The sequence below is a fragment of the Artemia franciscana genome, chromosome 6, assembly GCF_032884065.1.
Source record: "Artemia franciscana chromosome 6, ASM3288406v1, whole genome shotgun sequence".
In the NCBI taxonomy this organism is placed as follows: Eukaryota; Metazoa; Arthropoda; class Branchiopoda; order Anostraca; family Artemiidae; genus Artemia; species Artemia franciscana.
The window spans coordinates 40,067,677-40,083,313 of NC_088868.1; the positions used below are offsets into that span (position 1 = coordinate 40,067,677).

A 15,637-nucleotide genomic window follows, 5' to 3' on the forward strand; every position below is an offset into this window, starting at 1 on the left:
AATGCTGCGCCTCCTTTATGGAAATCTTCTTCCCCTATGACAAATTCCTCCATGGAAAGTATCCCCCACATAACACCCTCTTCTCAACCCTCCTCCCAACCGAAAAATCAACCTGAAAACGTCTGTACACTCCCCAAAAACCATAACTATATGCAAACACTGGTCAAAATTTGTAACTTGCAGCCCCTCACACGGGAAGTGTGGGGGAGAAAGTCGTCCCCAAAGACCTAGTTATAAGGTTTTTCGACTATTTTGAATAAAATGACTATCTCTGAATTTTGATTGACGACTTTGGAAAAACGATGAGCGTGGGAGGGGGCCTAGGTGCCCTCCAAGTTTTTGGTCACTTAGAAAGGGCACCAGAACTTTTCATTTCCATTTGAATGAGCCCTCTCGCAAAATTTTAGGACTAATGGGTCAATACCATCACCCCTGGAAAAAAAAACAAACAAAAAAACAAACAAATAAACACGCATCCGTGATTTGTCTTCTGGCAAAAAATACAAAATTCCACATTTTTGCAGATAGGAGCTTGAAACTTGTACAGTAGGGTTCTCTGATACGCTAAATCTGATGGTGTGATTTTCGTTAAGATACTATGACCTTTAGGGGGTTTTCCCCCCTATTTTCTAAAATAACACAAATTTTCTCAGGCTCATAACTTCTGATGGGTAGGACTAAACTTGATGAAATTTATATATTTGAAATTAGCATTAAAATTCAATTCTTTTGATGTAACTATTGGTATCAAAATTCCGTTTTAAGAGTTTTGGTTACTATTGAGCCGGGTCGCTCCTTACTCATTCAATACTATTATTGATTCAGAGTTCAAAGTGAAAACACCCGTACTAAATTGGATATACCTTTAACAAGACAATAAGCTTTTTAAATGGATTTAATCCTAGTGTGTCAGATTCCATTATCTTTGGCAAAGGATTATAGGTCCTGATCTATATAATTTACTGTGTGACGTCACCAATACATAACCGATCGAATAATATTCTCTGGACTTTAACTAAGTGACAATTTAAAGAACTTTTAATGCAAATTATATGTTCTTTGGTTTGTTGTCCTAGTTCAGAATATTTATTTATATCTTGAATGTTTAGTTAATCCATTTAATTCGGATTCAATTTTGGTATGCCAAGTCGTTTTTCTTTTATTGTCAGAGATAGACTGTGCAGAAGGGAGCGATAGCGAACTTCAAGTGCCGTAGTACCAGCTTGATTTTCTAAACCCTTAAATTGCTGGGGATAGGTGATTCGAGTAAACGCACTTCCCACAGATTCTATTTGCTGCAGGATCTTCGTTACGGGATCAGAGTTTAAAGTTATTTGGTTACGCAATGATGGATTCTACTTACGTGTGCCCTGCGCTGAACTTTTTACAGTGAAAAATAGCGAAGGACAAAGAAACAGTGGTAAAAATAGCTGCAAAGTTTTTTGGGAAAAAGGCGATCAACAGGTGATAGAAGTGTGCAAAACTGCTTTGGACCTTGACGTCCTTGATAAACGCCGAGGTACGCATCCTGTTGCTATTTTTTTAGCGATTTTTTCGATTGGATCAGTAGCCGGGTAGAGCGTGGTATCCAATTGCCGCTTTTCGTTATTGTACACCCATCTGATATACCTTCCATTCCTAACAACCCAAGTACGATCGTAGCTTCGTGCCTTAATGATTGCGTAAAAATGTTGAACTTTCTGGTGGAAAAACAGGAAACTACAGCCCAAACCCCGAACTCAGTAGCCCTCAGTGCCAACTCGTCAGCCCTAAACTATCCCTCTAGTATTGATGAACATTCCCGAAGGATTAAACGTGCAGAATCCTACGAAACAACGTGAATTTATTCAAAAGCTCGGGTGTGTGAACAAGGTAAAACACATTACGGCTCGCAGGGATAGGCTTGTGCATATGTCATATGAAGATTCCGCAGGTGTCGTAGCGATACTTAGTTCACTGAAACTTTGCGCTAAAGTCATTAAATTCAGACCTGGCAATTAAGTACGGTTCAAAATGGAGTACTGTTTGTTTCGAGTTACCGAGTTACCTGTTACCTCGAGTTCGAGTTACCCATTGAAAAACCTAAACAGTGCTATAACTGCCAAGGTTTTGATCACTTAGCATGTGCCCAATGAAATGCAGCAAGTATGCAGGAAATAATAGTATCCGTGATCAGGTGTGCTTGGCGCAAACCATCAAATACGCTAACTGTGGGGTTTTTTAATGTGCCACAGGTATAGCTGTGGGGGGGGGGGTTATGATTGCAGTTATTGATGTTAAAAGTAAAGATTGTGATGTAGCAGTGTCTAGAGTTAGTTTAAAGCTGAAATCTCAGAAGGGTAACAACCTCCTGGGAAGTTATGATGTTGGTAGACTCCAGGATAAGAATTTAAGATAAATTTTCCAGGAACAGTTGAATAATTAACTTGAGGGTTTAAAATTTGACAATGTGGAAGATGGCTGGAATAATTTTAGAAAAACAATTTGTGAGGCTGGTGATGGTGTCACACGGAGAAAATTTAGGACTGCAGCTAGGAATATTAGTGAAAAAGCTTTTTGTTTAATAGGGGGGAGAAGGGCTTGTTCAAGAATTATCTGAGTGACAGATCATATGAAAATAAAAGAAATGTAAAGAAAATGGAGAAAGCTTTAAAATATGAACTAAGGAGACGTTAAGTCTAGGCCATGGATAAGATTGCCAAGGATTTGGATGATGCAGCTAGCCATAATAGTAATTTACTTGGAATGTTAACAAATTGAGAAGGAGCAGTCAATCCGTACTTGTCCCAGTTAAAGATAGGAACTGGGCCGCAATTAATGACAACAAACGAGTTAAAGAGAGATGGGCCGAACATTTCGAAAATATTCTAAACTGAGATACAGTTGCAAAAAAAGATATCGAGGAAAATGAAAAAGCTTATTATACCTTGGGCGTGAAGGACGATTTGTCTTATAAGAAAGAATAAGCAAAAGTTCTAAAAGATTTAAAAAATATTAAGGCTTCAGGTGCTGATAGTGTAGCAAACGATTTTCTTAAATATGGTGGCCCTGAGGTTAGAAATAAGTTACTTAAGATTATGAATAAGATTTTTGAAAAGGGAAGTACCTAACTATTGTACAAAAACGTTCATTAAACAACTGTATAAGAAAGGTGATAAGAGTGAGTGTGGTAATTTTTGAGGTATTATTCAGGTCTCTGTAGGTAGCAAATTATGTAGCAATATGATACTTTTTAGACTGAGGGATGCTGTAGACAAAGTTTTAAGAGAAGAACAGTGTAATTTTAGGAAAAGGTAGAGGATGTGTTGACCGAATTTTCATTCTTAGGTTAAAAATTGAGAAGTGCCTGAGTTTTCACCTTTGGTCCTCAGTTTTATAGATAATGAGCAAGTGTTCGATTCTGTTGATAGAACATCTTTACCAAAAGTCTTTTCCTTGTATGGTATACCTGACAAACATATTAAAGTGAAATGTGCTATGTACGATAATAGCACTGCAACGGTTAAGGTAGGAAATGAGGTTACTAGCTGGTTTTGTATTAAATCAGGAGTTAAGCAAGGTTGTGTTCTATCCCCTTTATACGGATTATTTCAATGGATTTTGTCTTAAGAAGCACATGGAAGGCAATGGGAGATCACGGAATCAAATTCACTTACCTTGATAGAATTATTAGCAAAGACGGTGGGAGTAATGAAGATGTTATAAGTAGAATAGCCTAAGCTCAGGGGGTTTTTCATAGTTAAAAATAATTTGGAAGGATAGAAAGATAAACCTGCAAACCAAGATTAGAATATTGTAAGGTTCAGGGATAACAGTGGTCAAATACAGCTTTTGAGCATGGCTGCACCGAAAAGTGAATGAAAATTACAATATGTTTTCTGGGAAATTGCCTACGAATTGTGCTGGGAACCCGGCTGACTTACCGTATTTCAAACAGTAAGCTATACGGAAAATGTGGTTTAATCCCACGTTCTAGGACTATAATGAAAGAAAGGCTGAGATGGCTTTGGTAGGTTCTGCAGATGAAGTATGACAGATTGCTGAATATTTTCCTTTTCGGCCAACCATCTAGGGCTAAACATAAAGCATGTCGTCCTCGTCTGGAGTAGGAGGATGTCATAAAGAAAATTTTAAGAAAATGGGAACTTCCTGGGATGGTGTAAAGAGGGAGGCTTTGAATAGATTGGGATGGAGGAGGAGCGTGCGTAGCTTTGTCGGCCTCAGGCCTCTTGGTGCCGTGGTGGGTTGTAGTAGTAGCTGATTTTCTTACTTTACCTTCTATAAACTGTCTGTATGCTTATATTTAACTATCTTTAATAGATATAGACATGTTTTTTATATGTTTATGTTTTGCATAAAACTATTTTATGTTTTACCATATTTCCACTGGAGAAAACTGTCTTTCAGGGTGTCAGTAATCGATACATTCGTTATTGAAATGGTATTGTTTTCAATAGCCCCTAATTTTTTGGGATTCTCTGGTTTTCTCGAAAAGACACATGGGATCTCTGAAAATTGTCTAGAATTAAATATTCATATATACATGTCCATTTACACAGAATAAAGAACGTTAAAATTTCGCTAAATAGGACTCAGAATTAATTTGAAGAATATTACTATTGTGCTCTACATTTAGGCTTCTATAAATTTCATTTTGCTAACTTACTTCCTTACTTACTCAAGTCCATCCTCGTGGGACGTTTTGGGCCCACTTCTTTTGACAAGACATGAACTAGGGCTCGGTACGTTGTTCTATCGTGTGCAGTTTGAGTCAACTCAACGATGCGCTTTCGGTCAAAGTTTTCACTCTATCTCTTGCTAGGTCTTCCTCGTGGTCGAGATCCGTCTATGGTTCCTTCGAGGGAGATTTTCGGTAGACGGTCGTGGTCCATTCTCTTGACATGCCCGAGCCATCGCAGTTGTTGTCGTTTTATTTTATTTAGGATTGTGTCGAGGGACTTCAGCCGTCTTCACACCTCCTCATTGGTCACATGTTCAGTGTAGGTGATTCTTGCGATGTGACGGAGACATCTCATCTCGAATGCAAGTAGGTTACGCTGATTTTTGATCTTCAAGGTCCAGGTCTTACACCCATATATAGCAATTGGCACAATCAGGTTGTTGAAAAGTTGAACTTTCAGCTGGTTCGACAGGTTTCGCCATTTCCAGATATCTGTGAGCCTTTTAAAACTGGAGCTAGCAAGAGCTAGGCGGCGTTTGATGTCAGAGGTATGATAATTGTCCGCTGTGAGGAGACTGCCTAGGTAGACGAATTGGTCGGCCGTTTCAACTGGTTGGCCGTCAATCATTATGGAAGGAGTATCTGCTTGTTTTTGGCGTGACATGACCATAACTTTCGTTTTTTGGCGTTAATTTGCATGCCAAAAGGTTTTGTGGCTTTGTTGAGACAGTCTGCTTGTCTTTGAAGATCAGCGGCCGTTGTAGAGAGCTGGTCGATGTCGTCAGCATAGACGAGCTTGTTTACTAGGAATCCACCTATTTTGGCTCCATTTTCTTCTGGTATTAGTGACAGTATGGCATGAAGAAACAGGTTGAACAGGTGGGGCGACAGAATACATCCTTGTAAATCTCCCGAGGATGTTGAGAATTCATCAGAGAGTCCATCAGTGGTGAGTATCCGGCTTCTGGATTGTCTGTACATATTTTCAATAATCGTGACGATTTGGTCGGGGATACCGTAATGTCTTAGGATGTGCCACATACCGTTCCTCCAGATTAAATCGAAGGCTTGCCGAAAGTCAATAGAGAGATGATATAGGTCTCTGTTGAACTCGACAAAGCGTTCCAAGAGCTGGCGAACGGTGAAGATTTGGTCAATGGTCGATCGTCCAGGTCGGAAGCCAGCTTGGTATTCACCCAGAACGGAGGCTGTAATTGCTTGGATTCTACGTCGGAGAGTTTTGGTCAGTATTCTAGTTTGATGACTGGTCAAGCTGATCGGGCGGTAGTTCTCACACTCTCTTCTTGAGCCTTTTTTGTGGATTGGGACCACTGCTGCCTTGCACCATAGCTGTGGGACGTGGCCCGTTGACCATGCGGCTGACACAATTTTGTGGTATAATTTGACGACGTCCTCTGAGTCAATGTTAATTAGTTCAGCAGTGATACCGTCCGGCCTGGGGCCTTCCCTCTTTTCAGGATCTTATCGCTGCCTCAGTTTCTGATTTTAAGAGTGGTGGTGGAGGTTCTCGATGATTTGCTAACTAGAAATCACTATAAATAAACATGAATTTTAAATCGATTTAAGAATTTATGGAAAGATAAATGTACTATTTCCTCGAAATATAAGAAAAAGTTCTACAGCTAAATGATTTTGTTTTTAGCAGAAACTTTTTAAGCCCTTTTGTTTCGTCTTCTTCCCAATACCTCTCAATGTTTCTTTATTCTTCTGACTTTTGTGTAGTCCTAAATGTTATACAACGGGGGTTAACAATAAAAGAAATAAAAGAGGGTTTTCTTAAACGGGTAGGAATGGTAGCAAAAAGTAAGAGAATGTATTTATTACTTTTTCCTTGCAAAGGTAAAAAAAAAAAAAAATCTGGCCGACGATATTTTACAGTAACGCAAGATTGGCTGATTCAAACTGTGGAACCAGGTCAAGTTTCCAATGCCCAGCTACATATCACAGTGTAGGTACACCTTAGAAAGCAAAAAGCTATTTTAACATCTTAATATCTCCTATGATTTAAACAAGAGTTGAATTGTGTTGAACTGTTGATGAAAATGCTCTTTCTCGCGGAATCCGACAAACAATACTATCAACGCTATCTAATGTGTGGCAACACTTTAGAAGCAATACTAGAAATCGAATAAATAGGAAAATCCAGAAGTGGAAAGCCTAAAATACTTTCTCACTCTATAATTTAGTTTTAGGATCTATTTTGATTTTTTTTTTTTTATTTAGGGCCTAGATATACTAGCCTGGACAGCTTTCCAAGATAGTGGAAACCGTGAAAAAAATGTCACAAAAAATGTGGCACGAAACAGCTTAAGAAGATTATCGATAACTGGTAAAAACAATTCGTTGGCCCTGGTAAAAAAAAATCGCACGAATGAACTGTTAAATCGATTAGTTTTGCAGGGCACTGGCACTAATTTGTCGTTCTTTCCGGTGTTAACTACTGAACTGGCAGCAGTGATTGGCATACTAGTTTACCATAAAGTATATTTTTTAGAGATTTCCCGAGTTTCTCCAAGTAAAGACAAGCTCTATAAGCCACCCCCCAAAATTCAAAGTTTTAAATACACGATTGTTAGCAATCTAACACGAATTTGGAAATATATTCTGTTTTGTTTAACACTTTAACTTCCACGGAGCAACTTTAGCCTCTGACTTTTATGAAACTGTTGTAAAAATCTGGTTATTCAATCTCTCGCAAAAGAATTAGTTTCATGTTTAGAACTGCATTAATTTAAGTCCCACCATATCCGTACTCCTACACTGCTCACATGATGGACATTTTCTTCGGTCATAAGATTTAAAAATTGCCATCTCAGTCCAAAAAACAAGAAACAGTAAATTTGATTCACAAAAATAAATGTTGGTGAATTACTCGGAGCATTTTAATGTTTTATCTTAACATTTCACACTATAATAATGACAATCTACTTTTTAGTTCAAAAAACATTTAAAAAAGAATATTGTTAGAAACCCAGTACTATCGGTAAAGGGTTTTGTGTTTAGTTTTCTACTTCTTTACTTTTGAAATTTTAAATTTTATTTTCTCCTATGTGTAATCACTACTTTTAGAATTTTAATTGACTTTATACTACACAAATTTATATATCATACAAAGTTGTATACTATACTATATAACTTTTTACATTATACTATACAAAATATAGTTTATCATGCTTTTTCCAAGCCGAAATCAATTTTTGGGTGTCAGAAAAGTCGTATCCAGGGAGTAGGGAGTTTGATCCCCCTCTCCAAAAAAAAATTATCTGACTCGTAAAAGCAAAACAAAAATGTTTATAAACAAATTTTGGATGTGTTTTTAAATTTCTTTCTATCCCTCCTGAAAAAATTATCCTCTCTGAATGAAAATCCTAGATACGGCCATAACGGCCAGTGATTGGGTAACTAATACCAATATAGTAGTAAATTTATCAACATACATTATGTAGTACAGAAAATTGGTAATCTAGTTTATCATAAAGGAAATGCTCAACAAACCAGGCAAGAAATAAAATCGGTTTCCAAGAAATTATAGTATTGCTATTTGTGTCTAGACTTTTAATCTAGGCAATAATTTTTTTTAGCATAATTTTAAAAAGGGCAATTGTTTAACTAAATCAAAAGTGTTCTAACCCTAAATAAAATATGAAATTCAACGGGGTTAAGCATATCCTATAAAAGAAGTTTAAAAAAAAGTTTTAAAAAAGTTGATACTACTTATATTTTCGTACTTATCGTTTGAAACTAAACCTGGTGTTCAAATTTTTTAAAATTTGCAATAAATCAAAAAATTTTTGAGTGCTTCTCACCTTTAAGTACATTATTGATGTAGTGTTTGTACCAGTATACTCGCCCAAAATCATCCAAATTTCCAGCTTTATCACTAACACCGTTTTCTGTTATGTAGATTTTAGGATTATTGTATGTGGTTTTAATCCAGTTTAAAATGCTCCTCATTGCAAAAGGGGTGACATTCAACCAAGATGATCCGGTCCTGAAAGGATCAAATACGCAAAATTAACAAGATTAAAACCCTTCTTTGAAAATATTGAAATACTCTAATATATACTATGAAACAAAAAAAACGAGGTTATTTTTAACTGAAAGAAAGAAGCGACTTTAAAATTTAAAAAGAACAGAACTTATTACGCATATGAAAAGTGCTGTCCCCTCCTCAACACCCCGCTCTTTATACTAATGTCTTTTATTATTTTAAAAATTGGAGCTGTGAGAAAGAGTCAAACTTTAGCGTAAAGAGCGGGGCGTAGAGGAAGGGACAGCCCCTTTCATATATGGAATAATTTCTGTTTGTTTTAAGTTCTAATGTCCATTCTTACCTTTAGTTAAAAAATATTGTTTTTTATTTAGTTTTTGAACATTTTTGAGTTAATGCTGGTTTTGTATTTTGTTCACTGTACATGAAAACTAGATTTGCATATTAATTTTACTTTTCTTAACTATGAACTATTGAACTTTTCTTAACTATTTACTATTTTCTTAACTATTAATTTTACTGTTATTAACTACTAGTAACTTTATAATAACCTAAGTTTGATTGTTGTTCCAGTTATTTAAGAATGGCTCAAGACTTACATAGGCTGTTTAATTAGAATAATAACCTCTTTTAAACGTTAAAAAACAAACTTTAGCGCAAGAGCGAGCTATCGAGGAGTCAGCCCCCCTCATATACGTAAAATTTGCTGTTCTTTTTAAGTTGTAATGTTACTTCTTGTTTTCAATCGAAAAAACTGGTTTTTTGTTCAATCGTTGTTCTTTTTTAAGTAATATTGGAAAATTCAGCTCCCCCTCTATGGAAAATTCTTTTCCCTCGCAAGAAATCTCTTCATGGAAAGATTCTCTCAGGTAACAAAAATTGGCGATATTTGCAGAACTAATTTTATAATTCATAGTAACAGAACGGCCAAAGAGGTAAAAACTGTTTTTATTAAAATTAAAGTCGCAAGTTGAGCAATTCTTATATTTCTGAAATGATTGAATAAAGGAAAGAAAAGATCTTTAACCCCCTCAGATACGTGATAATTTATGTTCGTTTTAAGTTTTAATGCTGTTCCTTACTTAAGTTGGATAAAACTTGTTTTTCTTATTTAATAATAACCAAAAGCCGAAAACATAAAATATCTTTGGTTTATTATTAAATAATATGAAAAAAACTTCGTTTTCTTAAAGAGTTAAAGAGACTACGTCCCAAAGTTGAACCTTAATACGTACAGGAATTAGGAAAGGCAGATGGGGGGCTGCCCCCCCCAAACCCCCCGCTTTTAAAGACTCTTTTGTACAGGTTTTTTGTTGTGGGGGGACTTCATTGTTACTAATTACTAGTTTCGGCGCAATGGTTCTCCTGTCCTCTTGTGTTTAACATTTTTCGAAGTTATTTCATTATTCATTCATTTCAATTTTTTGTTAATTAAAAGAGGGCGTTTCCGAAGCCAAGAGCGGGGGTTAGGGGGGCGGCAGCCCCCCTCAACAAATAACCTGTAGAAAAGAGTCTTTAAAAGTGGGGGGTTTTGGGGGCGGTAGCCCCCAACTGCCTCTCCTAATTCCTGTACGTTTTAAGGTTTGACTTTGGGATGCAGCCTCTTTAACTCTCTAAGAAAACGAAGTTTTTTTCATGTTATTTCTGTACATTTTTCTACAATCCATGGTGGATGTAATTTAATAATTCCTGTACTCCTCGTACAGGAATTAGGACTGCTTCTCCTAATTCCTGTACGTTTTAAGGTTCGACTTTGGGACGCAGCCTCTTTAACTCTTTAAGAAAACGAAGTTTTTTTCATATTTTGTGAAAAAAACCACCCGATAAGGGACTTGAAACCCTTGACCTTAGGATTAAAAGTCCCACGCTCTACCGACTGAGCTAACCGGACATGTTTGAAGTCGGCTCTTATGGGGAAATGGTTTTTTCTAAGCTAGAAAATCGGGGGGTTAAGATTTTCCGACGAAACTTTCCAGGAAAATTACTCGGAGAACTCCGCGTCGAATGAGTCTTCGTACACACAGATCCGATGTCGGCTGTGACCTGTAGGCGTGGCAGAAAAAAAACAAAAGGAGAACATGAACATTAAGTGGCTATGCGTGGTTTCTGGAAAACAGGGGAGGAGTTATCGGATCGAGCTGAAATTTCGTGGATAAGCTCCTGGGCCCTAGGGGACCTTAACTTGTGAATGTCAGCCCGATCAGACAACGTTAAAGGGGGGCTGGGGTTGGGGGGTCGGAACTTTCGGCCAGATTTTCCCCATGAAGGAAAAGTCGGAGGGGGATGAAATTTGGCAGGTTTCTTAGTTGGAGCTCGGGCTACGAAATACTTCCCTCCCCATCCCTCTGCAACCACTGGAATCGAAGATCGCTTAACATTGTCGTGGTTTGCCTCTTTAAAGAGGCACGAGTGTGCCTCCTTGATAAAAATCACACTTATGAGGTTGCTTAAGATGAAATTAAATGCTTAGATTGACCGGAAAATAACACAAACAAATTATTATTTATATTTGCCAGTATTTAATAGAATTCAAACTTTAGCGTAAAGAACGAGGTATTTATGAGGGAGAAAACCCCTCACATTCTTAATGTGAGGGAGTTCACCCCTTCGTCAATACCTCGCTCTTTACGCTAAAGTTGGAATTTTGATCCAATTCCTTAACCGCTGAATCACAAAGGCTGTTTAATTTCTAATGGTTTTTTAAATAATACTGGAAAATTTCTTCCCCCATTAAAAACTCCTCCATGGAAATATCCTCCAACGTGACCTTATGCCCCCGACTCCCCCCATCCACCAAAAAAACTGCCCACTGAAAATGTCTCTAGACTTCTCAATAGCTAATACTATATGTAAACTAGGGGTAAAGTTCATAACTTACAGTCCTTCTCCTGGGGACTGTGGGGGAATAAGTCACACTCAAAAAAATAGCTATCATATTTTTCCACTATGCTGAACAAAATGGTTATCTCAAGATTTTTGATCCGGTGACATCGGGAAAAAAACGTGTGAGGGGGCCTAGTTGCTCTTCAATTTTTGTTTTATTTAAAAGAGCACTATAATTTTTCAACTCCGTTCGATTGAGCCCTCTCCCGACATTATGGGACCACTAAGTCGATGAAATCACCCCTGGTAAAAAAAAAACAAGAAAACAAAAAACAAATAAATGCGCATCCGTGATTTTTCTTCTGGTTAAAAATATATCATTCCAAGACGAAAGTAAAACAGTTCAAAATAGGGATGATACCTTTTTATTGACAGTGAATAGATATAAAATTATTTAACTGGATATTTCGAACACATATGTTCATCATCAGCAGTAAAACTAAAAGACATGAATAAAAATAAACAAAATTTATACCTAATAAACTAATTACATATAGTTTATTTCTCTTATTTTTTTCAATGCAACAGCCGAGGCAAATCTCTTTGACCTTTTCGGTTCCGGTTCATTAGAATTATCTGACATATTACGTGGACAGAGGTCATAGCTTTTAGGTGAGGTGATATTTACTTTATTTGACCTCAGTAAATTATCATAAATTGAGTTCAATCCAAATTCACGTGTATCTCTGTTTATGGAATTATTCTTGAATAGAATTTTTTTTTAATTTCGATTGTTTCCCTGAAAGTTTGCTTTAAACCTTGGTCCCTAGAAATCAAAGAAACATTTTCAAACAAAAAAGAATGATTTGGAAAGTTAAAGATATGCTCCGAGAGGACCGACGTGAAATCTTCAGGTTTGGTATTTTGCTTTAAAGACGATGAACAAGAATTATGATGTTGTAGCAATCTCATTTTTAAACTCTGGTTAGTACGTCCCACATAAGATCTTCCACAAGTACATGGGATTTAATAATTTTGCAGATTGGATTTCAAATTTTGCAGATTGGAGATTGAAACCCCTACAGTAGAATTCTGTGATACGCTGAATCTGATGGCGCAATTTTCATCAATATTGTATGAAATTTAGGGGATGTGTTTCCTTTTTTTTTTAAAAAACGGGGTAAATTTTCTCAGGATCGTACATTTTGATCAGTAATACTAAACCGGCAGAAAGTTATATATTTAAAATCAGCATAAAAATCCAATCCTTTTGATGTATCTCTTGGTATCAAAGTTTGATTTTTTAGAGTTTGAGTTACTACTGAGCCGAGTCGCTCCTTACTTACAGTTTGTTACCACGAACTGTTTGATTACTTTTCCTCAAGACAACGTTATTGCACTTATGATCCATATGATTAAAATGAACTTATGATTTATGAAACAGTTCGTGGTATGTCAATGTAATTTTTAAAGAGGCAGGCTGTCACAAAATAGCCAAATCTCTTGCAAAAATCAATACTACCACTTTTCGGATTTTATACCATGATCCTGGTCTTAAGTCTTTACCTTACGATCCGGCGACAAGTATGTACACTAAACATGTCTTGAAAATTACTTCAAGTATTTACATAATTAATACAAAATATCAAAGTTAGTTGGTCGAACCTAGAGATACTCACAAGTGAATCTTTGATTATTGCTAAATTCGTAGTAATGAAGCGTACCCTGACAGTTCAAGGTCTTTTCAACAGTCCATTTGTCAAGTGACAAGGATTGTCTTTTTGCGGAAAGAGAAGTTTGAGCTAACACAATTAGTCAGATAGCCTGTTTTTGGCTAAAGCTGTTATTCCCATCGCAGGGCACATACTCCATAAGCAGGACAAGATAATATTTTGGTAGGTCATAGGCAGGACGAGCTCCCTTCGGCTGGCATTACCATGGAGCCTTGAATAAAAAAAAAACATTTCAAATGTATTTCAGAAGCACCAAAAAGTATGATAGCGCTGCAATAACGTTGTGCATTGTATAGCAGGGATGTGGATGTAACTGAACCAATGTAACTCAGCTTCCATAAGACTCAACCCCATTTAACTGAATGCTCGTGGAACTGAACCCCCGTTAAACTGGACCCACGTGCAAATTAACCCCATTTAACAGAACTCTCTTGCAACTAAACCCCCATTTAACTGGGCTCTGTGCAACTCAACCCCGGATACGCGAACCCTCGTTTGACTACAGCTCAACCGCAATTAACTAAACCGTTGTTCCACTTGATCTCCGCTTAAATCAGCGCTCTTTTGAGTCAAATCTTATGTAACTTAACCATATTTAAATTAAACCTTGTTTCACTAAACTCGACCCAAGGCCTAAGAATAAGTTGAAACTAGCACTGACTAGAAGCTCAAATTATGCTTCTTGCTTCGTTTCGAGTTTCGAACTTATATTACCCTTTGGGAAAGCTAAATTAAGTCGGACCAACGACAACGAAATGGAACAGCTGCGATTACAATCGATTTCTGTCACAGGCAGCCAATGAAATCGCTTCTCTTTTGGCATAATGCTTGCATATATCTTTTGTGCCTGACAAAATTAATAATTACTTCGTTCAAGTAGGATTTTATTCTCAATTTAATTTTTTCCCCGTACTTTGACAAACATCGTAATATTTTTTTAATATGTCTATGGGGAGGAGGAAGCGGTGTTAATTTTGAGCCATACTTCTAAGATTAGAAATAGATTTTACTCTGGTCGGAGTTAAATTTAGTAGGATGTAGGAATACACTAAAGTTAAAAAAAGAATTCGAAAAAAAATTAAAAGGTATTCGAAAAAAAATTAACACTTTATTGGCTAAATATTTCTGCTCAAAAGAAAGAAATAAAAGACTATTTTGACGATCGTGTTTATTGTACTTGTAAGCAAGTTTCAATAGTAAGCCAAGCATCTTTTTATTTGGAAATTCTGGGTGAAGTGTGCTATGTAGCATCAAACCATTCACCAGTTAATGCACACTTTTATTGGGTTGGAGAAATAAACACTAATTCCTAGAACCTCAGAAGGTTTTCAATTTTAGTGACCCTATGATGTTTCAATGATCGGTTAGTGCTTGGAAAAAAGAGAAAGAAAGAGAGATTATGTTCGGGCTTAATTTTTCCCCGCTTGAAAATAAATATGAAAATAAATTGAAAAAAATTTTTTTTTTCCCCGCTATGAAAATAAGTAGCTTTAATTTTTCCACTTGAAAATAAATAAATTTTATATAAAATTTTGATATAATAAATACATTTTTAAATAAAATAAATTTTTCCCCTTGAAAGTAAATTTTTCCCCGCTATGAAAATAAATAGCTTCTATCATTGACGATTCAATGTCAGTTTTAGTTTTACCCACTTGTTAGTTTTTTCAAAACTTTTTTTCTTTCTGCTTGCAAAAGTGACTGGGCAAGGATGTATTCAAGGAGGGATTTTAAACACCAGTATGAGGATTTTCAATCATGGGGGTTTCAGTGGCAGACCTTTTCTGGTTTCAATCCTTTACACTTCATATTATAATTGTACTGTCATGAGGAAATCACAAAACGCATGTAAATGTGAATATTGGGTTTGAAACATCATTATACAGCTCATTATGGTATTCTAGTGCCCGACCGGTGCTGAAGAAATAAAAAGAAAAAGTGGTGGGGCTTATCAGTGTTTCCAGCTCTTTTTACAAGTTACCTGATTTTTTTTTCCGAAAAAACATTTGCTGCTAATCTAAATATTAGCTATGATTCTTGAATGAGCATTAACGGCAAGTTTTTCTTATAAGATAGTGTATTATAATGTGTCTTCAAGTCTTTTCCTACTATGGGTGCTCTTTGTACTAGGGTACAGCTATAGCTGCAACCATGATCTTAAAGTGTGTTCGGGCCCTGGGCATGAAAAACTATGGATATTCTCACTTATATATAACAGAAGGATAATTTTTTGTTTTTTTATGGAGGGAGGGCAGGGAGAATATTTTGAAATCGAAGGGGTATAAAAAAATTAACCAACGAATAATCACTATTTCATTCCAGTCAGCTTTTGTTTCCCCTGACAAAACGGGATGAATCACATTATGCATTTATATTTTTGATTTGAAG

At 36.4% G+C, this 15,637-nt stretch overlaps 1 protein-coding gene across 1 annotated transcript in view; it reads right to left on the reverse strand.

The window, feature by feature from the left end:
* The window catches only part of LOC136028425 (lactase/phlorizin hydrolase-like), a 100,531-nt gene that overhangs the window by 20,043 nt on the left and 64,851 nt on the right, over positions 1 to 15,637 (reverse strand). Inside the window, exon 8 of the mRNA XM_065706264.1 lies at positions 8,509 to 8,693. Within this exon, the coding sequence (XP_065562336.1) occupies positions 8,509 to 8,693 (185 nt within the window). The remainder of the gene's footprint in view (positions 1 to 8,508; positions 8,694 to 15,637) is intronic.